The sequence below is a fragment of the Hemicordylus capensis genome, chromosome 2 (assembly GCF_027244095.1).
Source record: "Hemicordylus capensis ecotype Gifberg chromosome 2, rHemCap1.1.pri, whole genome shotgun sequence".
In the NCBI taxonomy this organism is placed as follows: domain Eukaryota; kingdom Metazoa; phylum Chordata; class Lepidosauria; order Squamata; family Cordylidae; genus Hemicordylus; species Hemicordylus capensis.
Window position 1 is genome coordinate 325,606,427 of NC_069658.1, and position 25,810 is coordinate 325,632,236.

Here is a 25,810-nt window from a genome sequence, read left to right on the forward strand (position 1 = left end):
CTTCCTGCACCTGCTAGGTAAGCTGGCTGGATTGGTATATGGACCAATCCAGGTAGTGATTTCAGTAGGCGCGGAGCCAGCCGAGCGGCGGCCTGTGTCCAGCCCCACTCAGCGGCCCCTTCTGAAATGCCTGTGCGCGTGACGTCACGCGCACGGGGCGTGGCTTGGGCTCCATAGGAGCCCAGAGCGAACTCCCCCCTCCCACGCCCGGGCCGCCGAGAGCCCGAGCAAACTTTCTGCCAAGGATTTCAGGCAGCTCCGACTGCCTAATAGAATGTTTTTCCCTTCCTCTCCCTCTCCGGAGGGAGAGAGAGGGGAAAACGTCCTATTAGGCAGCCGACCCTGCCTGAAATGACGCTCCGAGAGCTCGTTCAGGCTCTCCGCAGCCCAGGCCACGCCCCCTTGTCATGTGACTTTGTACATCCAACCTCAGCATACACAAAAGAAATCCGGCCAATAAGGGGTTAAATCCACATATCCGCAGTTTGGGTGTGGCCAGGAATAACAACAACAATTTATATACCGCTTTTCGACAAAAGGTTCCAAAGTGGTTTACATAGAGAAATAATCAATCAATAGAATGGATCCCTGTTCCCAAAAGGCTCACAATCTAAAAAGAAACATGATAGACACCAGCAACAGTCACTAGAGGTACTGTGCTGGGGGTGGGTAGGGCCAGTTACTCTCCCCCTGATCAATAAAGAGAATCACCATGTTTAAAAGGTGCCTCTTTGCCCAGTTAACAGGCAAAGCAGAGGTTATTTCTGTCTGCCATTTTGAATATAGGAGCCATTTTATGGCTCATCTGTGTTAAAACAAAAACAACTCCCCATACACACATGATTTTCAGACAAATCTGGGGGACTTTTTCACTTGTGGTGGACATCCTTGGACTCCTGACTACTGTGGAGCACGGTAGGACACTTTTTTGGCCCATTTTTGCGATGTGGGGGGGGGGGTAGTTTGGGAACCTAACCCCTGCATTCCCATAGACTCAATGACTCATTATCCATGGTTTAGTTGCCTGCAGTAATCTGCAGGAACGTAAACCCTTCAGATAATGAGCAACTCCTGTAGTACGTTCAGCTAATTTCAGTGGCAGGATTCTATATGCAAAATTTGGTATCTGTAGGTCATTGAGATGTATGACTTTATATCGCACAAAGTAAACATATTTTTCAAAATATATAATATGCTAGCTGACCCCGCACAGAGTATCTGTGCAATTGTGTACTGAGCCTGTGGTATCCCCCCCGCAGCTCTCTCGCTCGCTCTCCCCCCCGCAGCTCTCTCGCTCGCTCTCCCCCCCGCAGCTCGCTCGCTCTCCCCCACCGCAGCTCGCTCGCTCGCTCGCTCTCCCCCCCGCAGCTCGCTCGCTCGCTCTCCCCCCTGCAGCTCGCTCGCTCTCCCCCACCGCAGCTCGCTCGCTCGCTCTCCCCCACCGCAGCTCGCTCGCTCGCTCTCCCCCACCGCAGCTCGCTCGCTCGCTCTCCCCCACCGCAGCTCGCTCGCTCGCTCTCCCCCCCGCAGCTCGCTCGCTCGCTCTCCCCCCCGCAGCTCGCTCGCTCGCTCTCCCCCCGCAGCTCGCTCGCTCGCTCTCCCCCCCGCAGCTCGCTCGCTCGCTCTCCCCCCCCGCAGCTCGCTCGCTCGCTCTCCCCCCCGCAGCTCACTCGCTCGCTTTCCCCCCCGCAGCCTCCTCACTCGCTCTCGCTTGCCCCCCTCAGCTCGCTCGCCCCCCACAGCTCGCTTGCCCACCCCCCGGAGCTCCCTCGCCCACCCGCCCCCCGCAGTTCACTCGCTCCACCCCCCCCCCGTACCTCTCCCCATTGGGCGGGCCAGGTCCAGGCCATCCTGTCACCGCCTTCCACCTCCTCCTCCCGGCTGGTAGGGCTTTGCCTCCCATCTGCCCACCTTCTCACCACTGCCATTATTTCTCCCTGCCACCGCCTCCTCTTCCTGGCCGCGGTGCTTCACCCGCCGTCCACCCACCTCTTCTGGCCGGAGGGGCTTTGCCCACCGGCCCTCCATCTCTGCCTCCTGGCAGCCGCCATTATTTCTCTCCGCTTCAATGCTGGAACTCCTGCACGCTCTAGAGCATCTACGCGTTAGTACTTGATTGCTCCCCTCACCTCAGAGATCTCTCCACCCTCATCTGAGCTGCACTTCTGCTCTTCCTCCATCCCATTGCTTCCACCCTCCTCACCCTTCTGGTCATGGCTGTAGCATTGCTGCCGCCTACTGGCCAAGCTGCAGCCCCATATCCCCAGAGACCTCCCCACCTAGCCCGAGCCCCGCTCCTGCTCCTCCCCACAGCAGCAGCAGTGGTTGACTGGGTCGTTCCTCACTGCTGCCACTGCCACAGCCACTCATTCCTCTCAGGTCACTGACAGGCCTGGGTCCGTCCCTTGCCTGCCTCCCTCCCTCTGACAATGACCTTGGTAGCCCCAAACAGCAGCAGTGGTTGACTGGGCCCTTCCTTGCTGCCAGTGCTGCCATGGCCGCTCATTCCCCTCAGGCTGCTGACAGGCTCAGGCCCGTCCCTTGCCCTTCCTTCTGTCTCTCTTCCCCTCCCTTCTTTTTCTCTCTCTCTCTCCTCCACTCGCTCTTCCCCACTCTTTCTTCCCCCTCCCTTCATGTTCTTTCTCTCCCTCCCTCCCTTTAAGTTAACAGGTTTTGTTCATCTTGTTTCCTCATTTAATTCACACAAAGGCATCCTCCTTCTATTGAAGGGGCTCTTTCCTCCCTCACAGCCCGTCTTTTTGCAGACCCCTGCCCACTATCCTTTTATATAGAGAGATTCCTCTCCTCTACAGTCAAGAACATCTTCTTGACGCATCAACAGTTGCATTCCAACTGACCTTAACCATCACAGGCTCTTCCTCCTTATCTGCATAGGGAATCCCCATTGCCCAATCACCACAGTGCCGCAGGCTCCTTCTGCCTATCTGCATATGGAATCCCCACTGCCCAATCAGGTGCTTCTGCTTGCAGACTCTGTCAGTGGATCGCCTCCTTTCTACCACGTCCCCACGCATGGCCCGTCTTTGAGAATTAATAATATAGATAGATAGATAGATAGAACAAGGAAGAACAGGTACATACCCAGAAAGACAATGCTAGTCTGTACAGCAGCATCAGTAACCAAATAGCAATAGCATACTTTTGATTCCCACAAGACTCCTCTTTGTCAGCCAGATAAAAAAAACTCAACCTTATATATCCTTTGCTGGCTGCAATCTAACTGCCAAACCATCAACCCTACTACAGGGATATAGGTACCAACTTGCTAGTAACCACTAGCCATCGAATGCCTTTAAGCTATCAGTCAAGCTATACAAAAGCCTAGTTGGTTTGATATAACACACTAGCTTTATCATAAGGATATATAACTGGAAAAGCATGGTTTCCACGCCTGCATGGTTGAGTCTCATGTCTCTGCAGAAATATTTGAAGGCTGAAATCCCTTGGAATGGGCTAACTATGTATACATTGGCTGTGCCTTAATTCCCCCATCCCTTCTAGTGGTGTTGTCATTGGCACAGTACCTATATCATCAGTCCATATAATATGATTTTGGCCTTCAGATATAATTGGAGGAGTGTGGGGCCAAACTACAGCAAAGTGGCAACGATGCTACTCTGATGATTTATGAACCAAGCTTATATATTACCTTTGGAGACTTCTTTACCCCACTCTTAGTACTATGTCAGTTCCTGAACTCGTCTCTGTCCTTTATTTCTCCATCACCTCCAAATTATAAGACAATCACATCTACCCAATACAGAACATATTGCCAGCACTATATTAATGTGCATAATAATTGTAATAGAACTTAGGGAAGAATTACTTTTAGACAATGCAGCTTGGGTGGGTTTTTAAAAATTGCTATAGGATTCTAACGCCCCTTGCAGTTCTGCACAGTCAGGCTTAAAGCAGCCTTTCTGTAGCTTCAGCAGTGCAGTGGAAGATGGGATCATAGAAGAGCTGCTTGCAGCCAAGTGCACAGTTCATGGATGTGGCAACATAAACCATTCTAACATGTTGGATTACGTTTCCCAGATTGCTCAATCAGGCTACCTCCTGAGCAGGAATTGTGGGAGAGAAAGGGTCACCTTTTGCCATATCTTAACTAGATAAGCCCATCATTTGGCATTTGATGATTGTTAAAGCCTCAGTTTCCCTGTCAACAAAATTAAATGAGCATAATAGCAAACAAAGTCATTTATCAGTGATGAATTTGCTGAAAATGAGAAGAGAGAGAAAGGAAGAGATAAAAATGTCATATACAGCTCTAGAGTTCATATGCAGACTGCTAAACAGATATGATAACTAAATAGGCAGATGCTGCAGAGAGATGGATAGCACTGTAGACAGCTAGATTCACAGATGCTATCGGTGGGCCGATAGTTGCACTGGGTAGAGTAATCAGCTAATGTGCTAGATGGATGGATGCCATTGATTGGCTGAGAGAGCAACAGAAAGCGCTTTGAGAGCATCCGATGCTAAATGGACTGTAGTTATTATTATTATTGCTGTTCTCGAGCTTGCCTCGTGCCCTTTCCATCATGCAGCATTCCCCTTGGAAAGATGTAGAAGGCTGTTGTGGCCATCCTGGGCAGCAGCTGCAGAGCAGCCTCAGCAGGTTCAACACCTGCTATCTGTGTGCTTGCAAGATTGACCAGGCTGCTGGCCAAGTCTGCATTGAGAGCAGTTAACGAAGAGACACATGAGCTAGACATTTTTCTCCCTTTAAAAAAAATCTACCTGTGTTGGGTAAACAGCCTTAGAAATCTTGCAGTCCTCCCATGAAATGTGTTTCTTTGTTAAGAGTCTCTCATTGGTTTTAGAACTGCTGCAGTGACTTCACTGGAGCTGTAAGAACAAAACTGAGAAATGAAATTGGGCCTCCTCATCTCAATGTCTGCCTAAGCTGTATACCAATGGTATGTGGCAGGCAGGTGTGATCTATTGTGTGTTGCTTTCATATGCAAGACTGAGACTCTAGTGCATATTCAGCTCTTGCATGTTAGAGGAGAATAGAAGCAGTAACCTCACACTTTGATACGGGGCGGAGCCACCATTGGGCGAATGGGTTCAAAGAACCTGGGCCACCACCAATAAGGGGCCACGAGCGTGGCCGCAGACATGCCCCCCCACGTCTGATGTCAGATGCAGGGGTGTTATTTTGGTCCCAAATGGGGCCACGCAGCCCCATTTGGAGCCGAAATCGGCCCACGCTGCATTGGCAGCACAGCTGGAGTGACTCTCTCTGCCTTAAAGGCAGAGAGAGCTGCTCCTGGTCTCACTGCCAACGCAGCAGGGCAAATCAATCTCCCTCCCAAACGGGGCCCTGCGGCTCCGTTTAGGAGAGAGATTGGCCCACGCTGCATTGGCAGTGTGGCCAGAATGGCGCTCCCTGTCTTTAAGGCAGGGAGAGCCGTTCCGGTCCACGCTGCCCAGTGAAGCGCGGGCCGATCTCTTGGCTCTCCCTGCCTTTAAGGCCAGGAGAGTCGTTCCGGCCCACGCTGCCCATCGAAGCGCGGGCTGATCTCTTTCCGCGTGGCCCCGTTTGGAAGGGAGACTATGCCCCCTGAGTCTGACCTCAGACACGGGAGCATGGCTAGCCGGGCCCCCACATCTGATGTCAGATGTGGGGGCAGGGCCAGGGGGCCACCGTGGCAACCACATATGGGCCACCACCAGCCTCACTCCGCTCCTGCTTTGATATCCTAATCTAGATAAGAAACACTGAGGGGAGGCACTATGTATTACAATGGTTGCAAGAACTTCTGGTCTGCCGTGCATGTATTATCTATATATTTAATTCTCCTGGGTGAGCCTTGGAATGTGCGTCCTGGCACCCAGCTGATTGGCTAGGTGACGGAGGCACCTGATTGGCTGAGGTGCACCCAGGAGAATTGGTCACCACTGCTGTGGCAGACCCAGCCACGGAGGCCAGAGGTGAGGTGGTCCTGGCCATGGAGGCGGGCCCAGCCACGGAGGCCAGTGGCGGGACCGGACCGGCCATAGAGGCCAGAGGCAGTGGCAGGCCTGGCTCAGCCGCGGTGGCAGGGCCGGCCCGGCTGTGGAGGCCAGAGGCGGAGGTGGGCCCAGCCCGGGCACGGAGGCCAGAGGTGGCGGCGGGCCCGGTTCGGCCACAGAAGCCGGTAGTGGTGGCGGGCCTGGATGCAGAGTGGGGCAGAAGTGGTAGTGGGGAGTAGAGGCGGCTAGGCCTGAAAGCAGAGACTGGGGCAGAAGGTGTGGGTGGCTGGCCCCAAAGAGCGCACAGATACTCTGTGCGGAGTCGGCTAGTTTTATTTATTATTGTTTTGTTTTATTTATTGCATTTCTATACCGCCTAGTATAGAAATCTCTAGGCAGTGTACAGATTAAAACATTATATAAAACAAAACATTTAATATTAATAAAAACAGAAAGAAATCACAATAGGTAAAAACACACATTAAAATTTAGATTTCAGTTAAAAGCCTGAAATTTTAAACCGGTACGTCCAGGGGCATAACTACCATTAGGCAAGGGGAAGTGGCTGCCTGGGGGCCCCCACGCCTCGAGGGGCCCCCCAGAGGCAAGTCACATGACTCCCCAACACCCGCAGAGCTTTGGTGCCGTGGAAAAGCCAACCCCAAGTTCGGAGCAAAGGCTGCATGCATGCAGCAAAGTCCTTGTCTGCAGAAGCAACTCTGAGCCGGGAGCGCTCTTCCCCATGGGAGGGTGGAGGGACAGGGTTAAAGCGAGGGAGTGGAGTTTTCTAGAGAAGCTGGCATAATGGGGATGTGAGTGTGAGTGCACTATATATTGTGAAGTATGTGTGTATCAGCGAGGGGCCCATTTTAAAATTTTGTCTCTGGGCCCACTCCAGCCTTGTTACGCCCCTGGGTATGTCTTCAACGTCCTAAAAGCAAACAGAGAAGGAGATGCTCTTATTTCAGCAGGGAGCACATTCCAAAGCCCTGGGGCAGCCACTGAGAAGGCCTCGTCCCAATTTGTCACCAAATGAGTTGGCAGCAACCAAAACCAGTCCTCTCCAGACGAGTTGGCGGCAACCAAAACCGGACCTCTCCAGATGATCTTAATAGGCAACAGCGTTCATGACGGAGAAGGTGCTCTCTTAAGTGTTAGGGCCAAATATGGTGTCAACAGGATCTTCCCTCCTGGAGCAAACAGCAACTTCAGAGGAGGTGACATTTTCATCTGGACCATGGCACGAAAGGAAAGGGTCAAATACCCCTCCGCACATGCTCTGTCCCAATTCTGCTTGGGCCTCCCCATGGCTGCTATTTAAATTAAAACACATATATAACATGTACACATGCACACACACCAAATTACACATTTAATAGATTGTGTAGTTTAACTCCTAGTGTGTATGATTATATTTGCTCATAGCCATTGCTTGTTAGCCGTGCTTCTCCCATACTTCCCATCTCTCTCTATTGTTTGCTCTATGTACCCTCCCCTCCCCTCAACTCCTTTTGTTGTCTGCCCACTATTGAAATTGAAATTTCAAGCTCAGGACAGGAACCAGTTTTTCTTGTATGGATGGTGCCATATTAATATTAATAGTTTTACCGATATCCCTTTCTGGCTCTTTTTTACACAGTATGTCTTCAATATAGTTATAATATCATTTGTTGATTTACACCAACAGGGCTTTTGGATCTGTAACAGGAGGCTGAAGCCACGGTATAATTCAGAGTTAAAAACACCAGAGTATTAAATCAACAGCCAGCATGTTGCACAGCATTCTGCATGCAGTTTTTAACTGCCCACACTGCTGCAGGAGTCTTGCTATTCCAGAAATACATAGAATTGTGCAATTGTGTGATAGCATCCCTCAGTGCAATTGCCCATTTTAACGTATTGGCTCAGGAGCGCTCTTCCACAACTGTTCTTCCATTTTGAGGAACTGCCCATTGCAAACTGTGCCAATGGGCTTAAGCGTGCTTAACTCTGTGTTGGATTGTGGCCTGGATCTGGTGTGCTGAACATGGCTGCATTTATTTCATTTATTTATTTATTTAACATATTTCTATACCACCCAAAAATAGCATCTCTAGGTGGTTTACAATGAAAATCATTTAAACATTAAAACCATTAACATTAAAATCATTTAAAACCCAACATAAAAAATATTAAAACTATAAATCGAATTAAAAGTCTGGATGAATAAATGTGTCTTCAGTGCCTTTTTAAAGGTTGCCAGAGATGGGGAGGCTCTTATTTTATCAGGGAGCACATTCCAAAGTCCAGGGGCAGCAATGGAGAAGGCCCGTTCCCGAGTAGGCGCCAGACAAGTTGGCGGCAACCGCAGATGAACTTCTCCAGATGATCTTAACAGGCAGTGGGGCTCATGATGAAGAAGACATTCTCTTAAATACCCAGGGCCTAAGCTGTTTAGGGCTTTAGAGGTAATAACCAGCACCTTGTATTTTGCCTGGAAACGTATCGGCAGCCAATGTAGTTCTTTCAACACTGGAGTAATATGGTCTCTCCTAGATGACCAGAGACCAACCTGGCTGCAGCACTCTAGACCAACTGCAGTTTCCAGACTACATACAAAGGCAGCCCCACATAGAGCACGTTGCAGTAATCCAGCCTAGAGGTTACCAGCATATGTACCACCATTTTGAGGTTGTTCATCTCAAGAAACAGCCACAGCTGGCATATCAGCCAAAGCTAATAAAAAGCACTTCTGGCCACCTCCTCAACCTGGAACACTAGGGAGAGGTTTGGATCCAGAAGCACCCCTAGACTGCATACCTGTTCCTTCCAGGGCAGCGTGACCTCATCCCGAACCGAGAAATCAAGATCGTCTCCTGAATTCCAACCCCACACAATAAGTAACTCCATCTTCTCTGGATTCAGACTCAGTTTGTTATCTCTCATCCAGCCCATTACTGCCTCCAGGCAGGCATTTAGGGAGGTTATGCCTTCTCCTGATGATGTTGACATGGAGAAATAGATTGACAACAATGCAAGCAAGACAGAGCTTGTACTGAAAGTGAATTAAGAGGTACCATGCCGAAATGCATTTCTGAAGTTTATTGTCTTATTTCTTTTTGTTTTAAGGTTATTACTTTGAAATTCCCTCCATCGGGGCCATCCGAATCAACACACAGGTAAGAAAACCGGTGGGGGGTACATCTATGATTTCCCCCCTACTTTTTAAATTAAAAGAAAGCATATATGCATTCCCTTCTAGCCTAACTTACTTTTGCTTCTATCTAATCTGCCATTTTACATAAGACAGGGCAAGGAATGTAATCAAGTGACTTACATAAACACTATTATTCAGTTTAGGTTGGAATATATATTGCATGCAGTTTTGGTTTGAAGACTGCTTTCCAGAGGGTGTTATAGAGGTAATTCATTGTGGTCTTAGTAAAAATCTGCATAGCTTTTTAGTGAAAAGAATCCTGTCTCCACTTGTTGGATCTCTAGAGCAATAGAATATAAGGAAGGTAGTTCAGAGTGAATGAGAGAAAATTAGATGTCTTTTAATACTTGGCTCTTGAGGAACAAGCTAACAACATTGCCTGAAGCCACATATATTCTCTTTGGGGACATTTTCATTTCCATCTTGAAAGGTCTCAGAATTTCACTTAAACATTTGTGAATCCAGCAGCACAGAGGCACTGAGATGCTGATACTATACCTTCTCTGTCAGCCCACACCATCAAAGAGGTTCAACCCAGTACAGCATGGATGGTGCAGAATGCATGAGTGGCTTTATCCTGTCAAAGCAGAGGCAAGGTTATAAAAATGAGGAAATGCCTTATATCCCATCAGTCCACTGGCTCACTACCGTCTACTAGCAGAGACTCTCCAATTTCTCAGGCACAGGTCTATCCCATCTCTGCTACCTGAGTTCCTTTATTTGGGAACGCCAGGGACTGAACCTGGGAACAAGCTTACAGAACATGTGCTCTACCACTGAACTATGGCCCCTCCTTTAAGGGGACTTTCCTGTGCACTCTCCATGCTTCCCAATTACTGCTACAACTCCAAGTTGATCATGTGGAAATCAGCTGCATGGAATATTGCTGCTGTAGAGCCAGTAGTAGCACATAGCTCAGCAAGTGTTCCTCATGGGATTCTATGCTCCTGTTATTCCAGCCCTGGTTCCTCTTGGCCCACAGACAGTGTTCTCTCTAATTTTTTTCATCTGTTGTTGTAAAGAGAAACTCAAGTATGTAGTACACCGTTCTGGGCTCCCTGGAGGAAGAGCGGGATATAACTGTAATAATAATAATAATAATAATAATAATAATAATAATAATAATAATAATAATAAACCGCCCAGAGACTTGCGTTTTGGGCGGTATATAAATATGTTAAATAACTAAATAAAATCTGTGTGCAGAATGAGTTTTGTTCTGTGCGGCAGCATCAAGGCAGTGTGCGCCCACATGCATTCAGAGTGGGGCCTTCCTGATTCAACCTGAGCAGCAGCTAAAATTAACTGAGCGGACATCAAAAAACTTCTGAGCACATGCATGTGCACACACCTTAGAGGGAGCACTGCTCAAAGAACTTTGTTACAAATTCCCTATGTAACAATCCTGCATTCCTTGGCCTTAGAAATAGGCACATTCACACACAGAGCTCTGATAAAATCCTAATCTGTAAGGCCCCCTGCTGTTCCAGCACATTCTTGTCCATGGAGAAAATTCTTGCATGCTTGTTCTATGGACTTGTATTTATGTGGCTAATTATTAAAACTTTGTGCTTGAATCAGCACGCAGAGGAGCAAGCCAAACTGGCCGATCTATCAAGCTATTAAGAGTCGACAAGCAGCGTGTGAGAGAGGGAGCTGGGATGAGTTATTAGTGCCCTGGAAATGGGGTGACGAGGCAGAGCTAATAGCTTTCTATTCAAATGATGCCTAAATCTTCAGGCCAAAAGCCAAGGGGAAATTGGGGAGCGGGGTGGGGTGGAGAGAGATGGAGACAAGAAGGCAAAGCAATTGAGAAAGAAAGAAAAGGCTTAAACTGAAGCAAAGGTGTGTACACACAATCACACACTCACACACACATACACACACAATTTGATGACTGATCCAGTCAGTTCTTCCTAGGTGAACAAACCATAGTTCCTGTCTTGATCTCTTCAGAGAGGCTGTTTTCAATGCTGCTGGGGTTTGTTTGTTTGTTACTCCTTTTCTTCTTCTTCTCATAGCCTGGGAAGGAAATACATAAGTTTGACACAATCTAGCAGTTGATAACCTGGCTGTTTAGTTGTAGCTCTAGAAGCTGTTGTTTTTAGCACTAAAAATGTTCAGCATATTAACTACTTTGACAGCCACTGTGTGCTTCTTTTTCCAGTTGTTAGGTTCCTGGCAGCTGATGCATGCAGCATTCTAATAAAACTCAGCAAAGGTGGATGGGGAGAAAATTAATTTGCAATAATCTCCTGTCCCGGGAAGAGGGAAAGCTGAGCTCTTCCTAGGTCGTTCTAGTGAAAGGTGGATGTTTTGATGTGTTACATTACAGGAGTGCAGGGGCGTAGCAAGGTTGGAGTGGGCCCAGAGACAAGATTCTTAAATGGGCTCCCCCGCCGAGAAATTTTTTAATAATAATAATAATAATTCAATTTCTATACCACCCTTCCAAAAATGGCTCAGGGCGGTTTACAAAGAGAAAAAGGTGCCTCTTTGCCCAGTTAGCAGGGGACTTTTATTCTCACATTTCTGTCCTCATTCAAAACATACAAAAAACAGATGTACAAAATTGAGCAAATGAGAAGACACTAGAAACACTAATTATTAAAATGGGCCCCTTGCTGCAGATTAGCAAAGGAGACTTTCAACCATGCAGGGTGAGCCTATGTTTGTTTTCTCAGAATTCTGAACCAATTCAGTAAAGTTTGATTCCAGGAGGTTTTTCACAAGAGGCTTTTAAAGCCCTTTAACACACATCTCCTCTGGAATGGAGGTGCTGCATTCACATGTTGGCCAGATTTACCCTGAAGTCCCTGCAAGTTATTGGGGGGCAGTTCACACACAAGAAAAATAAAATAAAAGCACCACACATGCTTCACAGTTCTCACTCAGACCTTCTGGGTTGCAAAACAACTTGAACATAAGTGCATTTATAAATGAATGAATGAATAAATAAAATTAATAAAATACTGTTCCAGAAGTTTTTGCAATTTTCTGCCATGAAACAAGCCACTTATAGGACTTTTTAGATAGTTTTTTTAAGTCAGCAAATTTTCCAAGCTGTTTCAAAATAAATATTCAGAGACTTCTCGGTCCCTCCCCCCCCCCTATCCAAGCCCTATGGCAAGCAGATCCCTATATGGGGGGGGGCGGGAAAGGTAACCACAAAAAGGAGTTCACACTCTACCTGGCAAATGCTGGTCTGGGTTAAGCAGGGCAGCAAGGGGTCTTCTGCTGCAGAGAACACTCTGGCTGCCTCCTCCTTCCTGGCTGGCTTGGGCCCTACTCGAGTTCAGGCTTCACTGCGGCCTACACGGAGGCCTCCGGGAAGCCCCGCCCACCCGCCGATCAGCTGAGAGGCCGGAGAAAAGGAGCTCTTTGCAGCTTGCCTGCTGCTTCGATTGCCGGCCAGCAGAACAAGCAGGAGAGACGGCGAAGAGGGCAAGTGGCTGAGGGGCCTTGGGGCTGGGCAGGGGGCAATGGGGAGTCACATGAGGTGCCTCTGGGGTGCCCCTCCAGGCAGTGGGGCCCCCAGACAACTGTCTCCCCTTCCCCTATCATTGTTACGCGCCTGCAGGAGTGAGGTAAAGCCCAAGTCTACTCTAGCCAGGGCAGAATTGCTCTATAGAAGTCCCAAACTAGGACAGAACCAAGATATTCCCCCCTTTTTTTTCTATAGAAGGGCCAAAGCATTTAAAGAGCCAGGGTCCTGCAGTAACTAGAATGTAAGGACTGAATGTTAAAAGAAAAAGAAAAAAAACTCCACTGCAAATCTCTGCTTAGATTTGTGTAACTGCTCAGTGTGTAACTTTGGGCAAATCTCAGCCTAACCTTCCTTGCAGGATTGTTATGAGCCATTCAGTTCCTTAGAGGAAAGGCAAGATAGAAATTGAATTGAATTAAATATATACTGTAAAGAATGAAGAGATTTTGTCGGTGTGACCGTGGTTAGTTAAACTGTCCTAATGTCACAGAAGGGCAGGGCAAGAATTAGAGCTTTGGGAACAGAGTGATGGTGAAAAGGGGGTGGCATGCTCTGAGGAACAGCAGATCATGGGAAGCAGGGAGACTTAGGAAAATAGGGCTGGAAGAGGTAGTGGTTCAGAAGAATGAAGGGAAAAGTAGAAGGCCAGAGGGAGAGCTCTGAGAGAGGAAGCAAAACTGGGGAACAGAAAGGATGAGCAGAGAGAAGATGTGTGCAGGAGCTGCAGAGGTAAGAAAGGCTGCAGCCAAAGACAGGATTAAAATATCTAGCCAAGCCTCTAATAAAGGTAAAGTAACATTTAAAAGCAGACAGACATAGATGAAAGGACCCATGAGGGAAGTATGCATTGTAGAGACCGCTCATCCTGAGTGGAGAAGAGTGAAAGTGTCCTCCTCCAGGAGGACTTATCAGCAGGGTGTTGGTGTACAGATAGCAGTACCTTGTGACAGGGTGGTTAACTTAGCCTTTGGTTCTTTCCGACTCTCTGATTCCTGATGTAGTTATTATATAAAGGACAGAGAAGTTATGAGGACTGATCAGGGGGTGACCATTAGGAGGACAAAGAGCCAGGATCATTCATCCTGGGCTAGAATGAGTTCTTCCATTGGCCCAATCTCTCTCCCTGCCTATGAGTTGATGCCTAAAGCTCATTTGAATCACAGAAGTCTTTCTTTCTTGCGAGCACAGGCATACACGATGCTTCTTTCCTCTACCAGCAGGTTTTGTTATCCAACTCTTCCTCTTCCCCAACATTTTCCAAGCCTACATTGGAGTTCCACAGTGGAACTTCTGGTTTGCCAGCATCTTGGCAGGATGCACATCTGTGTAACTCAGCGGGATCCTGTGCAGTTTTATGGCAGAGTGCTTAGCACACCCCCTCCTCACTCCCCCTCAGGGAACCATAAAGGTTAATAGCTCATTACTGAATATTTATTTCTGGTGACATGAGTCAGGATTTTGACAGGAGCTTCCCCTCTGGGTTGCTGATTCATTTTTCATAGAGCATCAGGGAGAGAGTATAGAATAGTACAAGAGTGCCATCTGGTGGGATTTTCCCAGCCTTGTATCCCATTATCTCTCAAAAGTCCCTGAGGTCACCTTGAGAATCATGCCTGACTTTTTCTTAATATGTGACACACAATCACATGTCTTTTTCCTGACTTTTTTTGTGTGTGTTTTTTTGTTTTGGTAAACAAAAAACAGCCTGGGAGGCTGCCCATTTAAGTGGGGGGATTGTGAGGAGAGGGGCTGCTTCACCCTTTCCCTCTCCTGCTGTTTTCCAGGCAAAATTGTTGTTCTCCCCATCAGAAGACAATGATTGGAGGGGAAAGGATTAAAGGACCCCCTTCTCCCCAGTGTTCCTTAGGCACAAAAGCTATTCACACACTCCCTGCCGGAGTGGGGTGCGCAGTGGCAGGTGGGGAGGAGGCAGGGTTTCACTGACCTTCCCCCCCCCCCCAGACGATCTTCTTGTGAATCTTCGGCACGCCACTGCACACCCAGACAATCCATGCTGCTCCATGTAGCATGGATCAGTGGAGGCTGGGACCCATTCTCCCAGCATCCACATATCCCACAAAGCACTGTGCAACAAGTGCGGTGCATTGGGGGATACCCCATTTGGTGGGTGCTCTAGGCACCCATCTCTGTGTGCACTTGGGCTGCAAGCAGCCCGAGCACACACACAATCACAGTGCCAGGGTTAAGGGTGTGCTCATACCTTTAACCTTGGCTAAAGCTGGATCAGAAAGGTGGATCAGAAAGGTGGGGAGCTCTGGGATCTGCACGGATCCTGGCACTTCACATGCGCAGCCTAGCACAGGCTGGGCTGCCCTAGCCTGGGTTAGGCTGCATGTGTGAATACCCTTACAATCTCCTGAATCTGCTTTTCGTAAAAAACACAAAAAACTATTGGAAAGGGTGAAGATGCATACAATTGCTTATCATGTCTAGCTTGACCCTTAGTTCTCGAAAGACAGAGGAGCTATTTAAAAAAGAGATCAGGTCTTTCTCTGCAGTCCCAACTTCAATGTACTGTACACTTCATTCATTCACTTGCCTTCACTCTTGACATTAGTGTCAGGGATCTTCGCAAGAGATAGGCCAGCTTGAATCCTGGCAATTTTATTGCCTCCATATGCAAGATTGTGAAAGAGCCCAGACACTGATAACACTGACTGAGCTTTCAGAGGTCACTTTTCCCTACTTGCATCTTAAAGGCAAGAAGCAGGACAGAAGAAAGAAATGGCAGGGGACATGCATCTCTGCATAGGCAAAACTCCTAGGCTGACTTGGGAGCTCCAGATGTTCTAGGTGCCACATTCACTTTTGACTGTTAAAACATTATAAAGATTTTATTTCATTTATTCTTTAATTTATATACCACCTTTCATCAAAACAATCACATAGGTTCACATAGAAAAAGTTAAAACAAGACTATAAAAATTACAGTTAAAATATGCTAAAATATAAAAACAGATCTAATTAAAAAAAATTTTAAATACATACATAAAAATGTATCCCACTCATTTCTCTTCCTTACTTGCATCTTTAAGATAAGAGTAGGTTAATAGTAGCGGCATGTCTAGAAGGCCCCAAGATATTTAATTTAATTTATTTAACATAGTTATATACCGCCCAAAACCTGCATCTCTGGGTAGTGTACATGCCGCTTCTGGTTTTGTGCATGTTGTAAATATGTGCACAAGTTGCACCTTCCCACTTGGCAGGAAGAACATAGGAACATAGGAAGCTGCCATATACTGAGTCAGACCATTAGTCTATCTAGCACAGTATTGTCTTCACAGACAGGCAGTGGCTTCTCCAAGGTTGCAGGCAGGAATCTCTCTCAGCCCTATCTTGAAGAAGCCAGGGAGGGAACTTGAAACCTTCTGCTCTTCCCAGAGCGGCTCCATCCCCTAAGGGGAATATCTTACAGTGCTCACACTTCTAGTCTCCCTTTCATATGCAACCAGGATGGACCCTGCTTAGCTAAGGGGACAAGTCATGCTTGCTACCACAAGACCAGCTCTCCTCTCTAAGGAGAGTTCTGACTGTTCCATGGTTTATATTTGAGTTGCAATTTTATGCAAATTTAGGGATCTTTTGTCCAATCTCCAAAGCCTGAAAAAATTAGAAAAAACACAATGATATGTTTAATTAAAAGCTTATCACAGATACAAAAATGGTGGCTGACATCCAGACTAATGCAGCACTGGTGCTGCTAATACTGTGCTGGTGCTGGGGGAGGGGTGATTTTCATTGATCTCTCCTTTGCTCTGAAGTGCACTGTGCCTGCTGAAAATATCTCCCTGAGGTTAGCCTCAGGGTGAAGAGATGTGAGAATCGCCCCTCCCTCCAGGGCCAATAAAGCGTCACTGCAACAGTGCTCCTTTAGTCTGAATGTTGGTCAAAAAAAACCCTATGACATAGGGTAAACATGCACATTCATTTGTTTACATGGTGCTTCATTAGTCTGGATATTAGACAGTCTCTCTGCTGGACATAACCAACAGCCAAAGAGAATTATCTCACTATTGGGACAGTAGCTTATGTCCTCCAAACAATGTTCAAAGAAGTTGGTTGGCCATTGGATCCTTGATTTTGGAGTGATAGGACTCCTCCCAATAAACCAGTCTCCTCCTTTGCTTCCTGCTCCTGGTGTCCCCAGTGACAAGGCTTCTGACCCAAGGTTCTGATTCTTTTCAGCTGTGTCCCCATTGCAGCCTTTCTACCTTCTTGAACATAGCAGGAGCCACTGAGCTCACCCATTTCTGCATGGCTCCAGCCCTAGGGGGTTCCTGGGTTTCTTGGTGTGGCAATAGAATGTGAGAGGGCCTGGAAACCATATTTCTATATATAAAGGTGAGGTGATGAAAAGAAACAAAATACTTTTTGTTATATTCCCCCTCCTTTACCCCACAATGAATCAATTGTTAGAGGGGGCAACGGAAAGCCTAATCCCCCTCCCATGGTCATCCTGGGAATGGAAGACTGACCTCCCCACTTCATCCCTGAAGCAGTTGTTGAGAGGAAGGGAACTGAGCTCTGAGACTGCATGCCAAGAGTGCACACTCTTGGAATCCAAGGTTTCCTCTCCTCCCTGCCCACTTTGAGGCCAAAGAGAAAGCTGATCCCTCTTGTCATTCCTGAAGCAACTGTTGGAGAGAAGGTAGGGGGCACTGGGTTCAGAGACAACGTACCAAAGAGTGCACTTTTTCTGAGCCCAATTTTCATCTTCCACCATTGCTTCTTCAGATTCAAGGGGATGAACTCACCCACCCTTGACTTTTAAAGTGGCCATTGGAAAAGGAGAATTGGGCAGCTTCTGTTTGGGGCTGAATAGGAAGCAAGTTGTACAGTGGGTATAGGAAAGAATCACCCCCTTTGATAGACCTTAAATTCTGGTGCCCTTACATCCTGAAATGAAAACACAAAGAAAATTCCCTTCACCAGCTGTACTTATCCAATGCAACCTATAACATCCAACTGAAAAACATCACAATTACAGTCCAGAAAAAGTGTCAGAAATAAAAAACAAGAATTACTGAGATTGAAAAAGGATCACCCCCCCCCCCCCCAAGTCAATATTTTGTTGAACCACCTTTTGCTTTAATAACAGCCTTGAGTCTGTTGGGATACTTCTCAATCAACCTTGCACATCTAGACGGAGCAATATTTGCCCACTCCTCCATACAGAACTGTTCAAGTTCGGTCACATTGGATGGTAGGTGTTGGTGGACTGCTATCTTCAAATCTCTCCACAGATTTTCTATGGGATTTAGGTCTGGGCTCTGACTGGGCCACATGAGGACATTCACTTTTTTCTCCTTCAGCCACTGTGTGGTCAATTTTGCTGTGTGCTTCGGATCGTTGTCATGTTGAAAGGTGAATCTTCTGCCCATCCTCAACTGTCTGGCAGAGGGTAGCAGGTTGTCTTCCAGAATCTGATGGTATTTTGCCCCATCCATTTTTCCTTCTACCCTAACGAGAGCCCCAGTCCCTGAGGCAGAGAAACACCCCCACAACAGGATGCTGCCACCTCCATGCTTCACTGTAGGTATGGTGTGTTGTGGATGGTGAGCTGCGTTGGATTTACGCCAGGTGTACTGTTTGGTGTTGAGGCCAAATAGTTCAATCTTGGTCTCATCTGACCATAAAACCTTTTTCCATTTGGCATCAGAATCTTCAAGGTGCCTTCTGGCAAAGCTCAAACAAGCTTTAATGTGGCCTTTCTTGAGAAGTGGCTTTCTCCTTGCGACCCTCCCGAACAAGCCACATCTGTGGAGTGCTCGTGAAATTGTTGTCACATGCACAGAACAACCACTCTTTGCCATGAAGTCCTTTAACTCCTTCAGAGTGGCCATTGGCCTCTTGGTAACCTCTCTTACCAGTTTCCTCCTTGCTCTTCCATCCAGTTTGGAGGGCCGACTGGATCCAGGGAGGATAGCAGTCCACCAACACCTACCATCCAATGTGACCAAACTTGAACAGTTCTGTATGGAGGAGTGGGCAAATATTGCTCCGTCTATATGTGCAAGGTTGATAGAGAAGTATCCCAACAGACTCAAGGCTGTTATTAAAGCAAAAGGTGGTTCAACAAAATATTGACATTGGGGGGGGGGGGGTGATCCTTTTTCAATCTCAGTAATTCTTGTTTTTTATTTCTGACACTTTTTCTGGACTGTAATTGTGATGTTTTTCAGTTGGATGTTATAGGTTGCATTGGATAACTACAGCTGGTGAAGGGAATTTTCTTTGTGTTTTCATTTCAGGATGTAAGGGAACCAGAATTTAAGGTCTATCAAAGGGGGTGATTCTTTCCTATACCCACTGTATATGACTCTTGCTCAGCCCACCCAATTCTGCTACCCCACAATGGCCCAGGACTAGCACTCTCTTCTGCTGTTAAGGATATTTCCCAGCAGCATGAGGGGAGCATGCTCAGTTATCACCCAGTGCTAACTTTGTGGAACGGGGAGACTGTTTTTCTGCAAGTTGGAACAGTGGGGAGCAATATTATCTCTATTTCCCCCCATCTGTGTGTGGTATTAGTTTTGTTCCGGGTGGCAATATCAAGGCAGTGTGTGCACACCTGCATTCAGAGTGGGCACTTCGTGATTCAACCTGAACAGGACCTAAAATTAACTGAGCGGACATCCAAAAACTTGTGAGCATGCGCACATGTGCACTCCTCAGAGGGAACAGTGGTGGGGAGAGATCCTCTCTGAACCTGTGCTCTGCTGCCCCTTCCATATACACATTTAGGTCTCTGGTGTGGACCGTAGGTGTCTGCACATGGACACCCCACTTTACAGATATCAGAAGTGGTAGATTCTACTGTCTGAATATGCTGATACCAACAGCTACCTACTCACATAAAGCACTAGTGAGTGAAATCCTCCTAGACTATTGTTCACTGTCCCATGTTTATACTAATTTATAATACTAATTTCATTGATACCACCACTCCCAGATCATCTAAACTCTCATACATGAAAATTATCCTCTTTGGGGAGTTCAGAGCTGGAGAAGAAAGGGATCAGGAAGCCAGAATGTTATCTTACCTTCATCTTGAGAGTTGATTTGTTTCTTCACTTTTTTCCTGGTTGTCTATAGTTAATGGGGCTGTCTATAGTCTTTCAGTACTTGATTCTGAGCTTCAAACTTATTTATTATAATACAAGTATTGTTACCTGGTTTGTACTGGTCAGGTCCTTACATGTTCTAGTATGTTCAGGGGAGAGGCCTTTGCTTCTTTCTGGTCCTACATGTTTTCATACATCAAGGGTGTCTGTTGAGTCAAAGAAGATGTAGCAGATTAGGAACTGATTCCAGATGTTTTTAGTACCAGATGGAAGATAAACTGATGGTTCAGTTGTCTCTTAAGCATCCTTTCAGACTAGCATAATGAATAAGTGACTCCTTCTTTGTCCTAGGACTGGTTTCCACAGACATGTGCATTATTCAATATCTTATCATCGCCATGGCTTATTACCTGATGATTCACACTTGACAATGTGTGAACTGCCTCTACTGAAAAGAATTGTTTTAGGTGATATGACTGCTTCAGACATGCCAGTCATCACTTGATACTGCAGTCATCAAGTGATGAAGATGCATGTGTGAACTTACCCTGTGGCTATCTGTTTCCTTGACATCAGATTTGCATTCTCTGTGGCTTGTCCCTAATTTCATAACAGGGAATAAGTGGTGACTGCTTTCATTTTGACAGACAGTAGTGCAATAATCAATATGTTTGAATGGCAGCTGTCAGTCTTAATATGGATTCTAGTGTGGGGAGATACAATGAGATGTCAACTGTAAACCCCTACATGGTTGTATTTGATCACTGCCCGGATGCTTCCACACAAACATATGTCATTTTAGCCTGTTATTGATATGCATACGAGTATCTGTCTTCAGTACTGGGTATATCTTTACATATGTGAATGCATATGCTCCTCTATGAATGCCAACTCCACTACTGACATATCCCTGTAGATGGGTGTGAACATGCTAGTGTTTACATGCAAATTAATTTATCTGATTGCATGTGCATAAACATATGTGTGCCCACATAAACATGCCTGCCCTGTGTGCAGCTCTCATTGGCATCAGTTGAGTGCAGGTACCTAAATTAACTAGTACATTTGCTTTCCTATTCGTTAAACTAAAAGTCACTAAGACCATCACAAAGCTTTGAACCATAACACCTTTGCTTCTTTTCTTTTCTTTTCCTTTTCTACTCACTGTTCTGTTTGAAGATAAAAGCATTTTTGGAAGGAGAAGAGAAAAGTATGGCAAACTGCAGGGCATAGTAATTATGTGTACACTAGGAACCTGTTCTAATGAATCCTTCATCTTGTGTAGAACATCTGCTGTCTCTCACTGGGGAGCACCATGGAGGGGCCTGTGATAGGCTGTGCAATGGGGGCATATACCCCTTAGCTGCTTCTAAGTCTCCACTGGGAATTTCTAGTAAATTGGCCGGTTTATTCCTCACTGTGCTTTGTGACATGCTGTCCCTTTTCCATGCAGCAGCACCTTGAAGTGACTATTCAGCCCTCCATAGGGCCAGACAGACAACCTGAACCCTCCTACCTGATAACATGTGAAGGGGAGGAATTTGAGATTCTTCAAAACTGTTCAGAATTAGAAAATAGATCTGAAGTTTGTGTTTCACTTAAGGGTGCCCTCCCCCACTATCCTTAAAATAAAGACACATGGAGCAGTATGGAGGAAAAGGTATAGCTTTCACCCACCCACCCTGCCCGAATAACAAGCAAACTGGGTAGAAACTAGATTACTTCCCCATCCCCATGCTTAATCTGGTTGCAAAAATTGCCTCATTTAGCTTTAGGTACATTACAGCTTGTGTGCATATTCCTGTGTATATTGATGTATATACTGATGTACTGGACATACACAAACCTGTAAGCCTCTGTAACTCCCAGCCTGCAAAGTGGCACTCTTGAAGGCAGGAGTAGTTTTACGCAAGAGTTCTTTATTATTCAAGAGGGCTGAGTTATAAAGCCCACATTAGGTTGCTTGATGAAGAGGAGCTAATCAGTTGCACAGGGATCCTAGAAAAGGAGAGGAGAGGGTCCTCCTTTGGGAACATTCTTATAAACCCCTGCTAACTTGGCAAAGAGGCACCTTTTAACGTGGTGATTCTCTTTATGTCGCAGGGGGAGAGTAACTGGCCCTATCCACCCCGAAGCACAGTACCTCCAGTGACTGTTGCTGGTGTCTATCTTATGTTTCTTTTTAGATTGTGAGCCCTTTGGGGATAGGGAGCCATTTTATTTTTTTATTATTTCTCTGTGTTAACAGCCCTGAGCCATTTTTGGAAGGGGAGTATAGAAATCAAATAAATAATACATAAATAATAATAAATAAACAAATAGTCCAGGTATATGAACCACTACTTCTTCACTAGCTCAGCTTTCACCAAGAACAAAAGACTAGTTCAAGTAAGTTTTATTCAGTCTCACACAAAGCTGTCATAAGCATATACTATGCATTTCCAAATTTATTTAACTGCAGTGCAATCCTGTACACATTTACTCAGAAGTAAGTCAGTCCTCTAGTTGAGCTTACTCTCAGGTAGGTGTGCACAGGGCTGCAGCCTTAGTTTTCAAACTAAAAATGCTGGAAATTAATAGCTCTTTGAAAGAGTTAGGGATCTCTAATAAGGAATTCTCACTACCCTTATAAAAATAAATTAACCATGGTTCTTTGGGGCATGATGAGGAATAGAAATATTATAATATCGACTTAAATGTACAGTATAGATGTCCCTGTAATTATAGGTGTAGCCACTAATTTGAAAAGCAGGCAAAACCCAGATTAACTGATTGATTTTTTGTTTTATTTTTTTTAAACCCATCAGCTTCAGTGCTAATCTTTACCAGCAGAAGATCTGGCAGAAACAGTAAATAGTTTGCACAACCTTGGAAAATATCTCTTGACTACTGCCACCCAACTTATGACAATTTTATTGAACAATATTAGTGGCTTAATGCCTACCACCTTTAATGCCTGTTAGAGTGGATTTGCCCAAAGACATGCTATGGTAAAAATAAACATTGACAGCATTTAATCAGTCTGTCTCTCAGCAGAGCCTTACATCAGTCAGCAGCCATTGTGTTCCTTTCATTGATGCACAAACCAGACAACAAGTATGCCCATCAAATAATCACACTTAACTGGACTCTCAGCTGCCTTAAGTCTCCAGTCCAATTTTTGGAACCTATGATTAAACTGCCTGTCATCAAAAACATCAAATTTTGCCTGAGGTTTCAGAGAAGAGCAGATCAGGCAAAGTAATGGAGCCATTTATATCCCAGATCTGAAGCACTTGCTACAACGTAGAAATTAGGGTAGTAAAGCAAGGCTGCCATGCAGCAGGGCCAGATGTTAAGTTATTGGCCTCATTTGTGCCTGCCATTAAGTGAGTTTTAAAAGGCTATATGCCTGTAGTAGTTGTCTGGAATAACCCATAACCCAATATATGCCTGACAAAAACAGAGGCTTGGACACTTTACACACCCATGTGCTTTAAACCAGTGGGTGTCTATCTTGTCATCAAGCAGGGAGGTTTTTACTCAAACATTCTTATAAACCTACTTGTATAGAATCTAAAATGAATCATTCTGTCCACATTTTTTGTTTGTTTTAAAGCTCAGTCTCCTTGTTGACTAACAGCATCAGTATGATAAGATGAGTAAGCTACCAAACTGTTTTCCAAGTGATATTTGAATTAATAAAGGGTGATCTCCCCCAGTTTGTCTCAGGAAGCATTCATTTTTTTCAAGCTTTCTCAAATAATCCTTTTAAAAATCAAGCATTATCCAAGGCTTCTCTGAGACAAAAGAAAGCTCAGGAAAGCCAAATGCATAGGGAGATTGTCCCCACTCCTCCCACCACCTCATTCAGTGCAAACATGATCCAACCCCTTCCTCAACTGCCCATCCACTTATCTTCCTGCTGTTCCTGTGACATCAAGTGGGAAGGAGAAAAAAGGGAGGTCTGTATCCACTCTGCAGCATGCCAGGCAGAAGTTAACAGGAGTCAATACAGTTTTCTCAAGGGCTACTGACATGCACAGTAGCCTTGGGGAAATGACATTTCCCTGACCTATTTCTGCCTATTATGCTGTGTAGCAGTACTCCAGGTTCTAGGAAGGAGGGAACCCCATTCTTGCTGCTTGCCACCACCAGAGCAGCAGCAGCTAGATAAGTGGATTAGAGGGAAGAAGGACAGTAGAAAGCAGGAACGAGCTGAAATCTTCCCACTGGCTCAGGTTTCAATCCATGACAGAGAATTATGGAATTGTAATGTTTGCCTTTATTTGAGGCAAACATTAAGAGCCCCCAAAGTGCATATTTCCAAGCCAGGAAATACAAGCTTCAGCAACAACTCTAGTTTAAACAAGCTTTTGAATTTCCTACGTCTGTAATGCAAACCTATATACTTGACTGAAGAATGTCAGTGGCTGCTGCCCTCCCGAGGAGTCTATGCTGTGGCTATATGGGCTGCTTCCCACCTTCTCCAGTGGGAAATGTGCTGGTTACCCATAGATGTCACCACTCCAAGGAGAAAGGGGAAGTTGCTTAGCTGTAACTGTTTTTCTTTGAGAGCAGCCCCATAGAGTTGTATTCCCACCCACCCAGCTCCTCATGGAGGGGAACTCATGTCCTCCTGTTGACTTGGTCTTTGAAGTTGTGTTTGTTTGCAAGAGGGAGTCGCCTGGCCTCCCCCACCCCACCCCACCCCACCGCCTCACCATACAGCATCATGCATGCCTCAAGGGAAAGGGCCTCTCTGCAGTTGCTTCCAAGAGGCCAGCCCCAGGCGCCACTCTTTATAGACTGCTGTTAAAGAAGAGCCACAGCAACAGGTAAACACTTTTGTGTTGTCCATGCAGAAGTTGGGGAATGTTCGTTTTCTCAGAACAATTAATCTAGAGTACAAGCATGGTGTGATTTTAAGTATGTTTCATGTTTGCTCCCACTGTCCCCTCTATCTTGACTTTCAGGAATTCTGCGTCTGTCTTTCCCCTATTCTATGCTGCTGCCTGTATCTCTCTCCCTCCTTCCCCTGTGACGCTATTTTCGCTTTACATCTCTCTCTCCCCCTGTATTAAACCATCCGGAAATAATACATTCCCCTAGTGCTTCAGGGCTGAAGCTCTTGCCTGCCACACTTCACCATGGCAACCTGCAGGGAGGGTTAATCGATTTGGAGAAAGGGCGTGTTTCCTTCATGCTGACAGTGAGAGCTGATTGGCACATACTATCCCGTAACACGCTTACAAAAGACAAACAGGCAGCAAATATGGCTCTCAGGACATGGTACTGCTATCACCATTCGTTCCCCCCAGCCCTCCCAATTGCTTACATAGCATTCCTGTGGGGGTAAAGAGGACAGAATTTGGTTTACACACACACCCCATTCTCTGTGCCTCTTTTTTGCTCTCTCCAGCACCCTTGTGTTTTGAGGACTAATGTGCTCAGTGGCTGAAATATTTCTCAAGCTGAAGGAGTTATGAAATGAAACAAAAGGAGCTTGACCATTCTTTAGTCATATGCTTGTTTATATCAATGTAATGCAAAAATGCACAGTATTAGGATTGCTTCAGGTATAGTATGGAACTTGCATGTAGATTGTCACATGTGCATATTACCTTACACACTCAAAGTACTGCTTAGTTAACTGTTTTAGATAGTAGCAAGTCAATTTTAGGTACCCATGTGAAACTTGCTAATGAAGCCTAATCACATATAACCTAGGCCTCGTTTACTGTATTTTCAAAAGTTTTGCTCTCTGTCAAATGATCTTTTGTGAGACACACCAAAAAGTATCACTAGCTGTTTTGGAAAGTCTGCACATGTGTCATGGATGTTGCCAAGATTCTGGTTTTGCATGACACTACAAAAGAGATTCATGCCTCAGAGGTTATATCTTCTTCTATCTCTCTGAAACAGCTGCTCATTAGTTCTTCATATTGATGTGGCTTTTTTTTCCACTTGTGTAGTAATATATAGTGTGGATTTTACTGTATGGTAGAGCACAAAAGATGTGTGGTGCAATCTCCCATCTAAAGTGTGGTAGTGCAATCTCCCATCTAAAGAGCCCCT

At 45.9% G+C, this 25,810-nt stretch overlaps 1 protein-coding gene across 4 annotated transcripts in view; it reads left to right on the forward strand.

Moving 5' to 3' along the window:
- The window catches only part of CACNA2D2 (calcium voltage-gated channel auxiliary subunit alpha2delta 2), an 885,048-nt gene that overhangs the window by 774,036 nt on the left and 85,202 nt on the right, over positions 1-25,810 (forward strand). For all 4 annotated transcript variants that reach the window (XM_053287835.1, XM_053287834.1, XM_053287836.1 and 1 more), the window contains one exon: positions 9,091-9,140. In XM_053287835.1, coding sequence (XP_053143810.1) covers positions 9,091-9,140 — 50 coding nt within the window. The remainder of the gene's footprint in view (positions 1-9,090; positions 9,141-25,810) is intronic.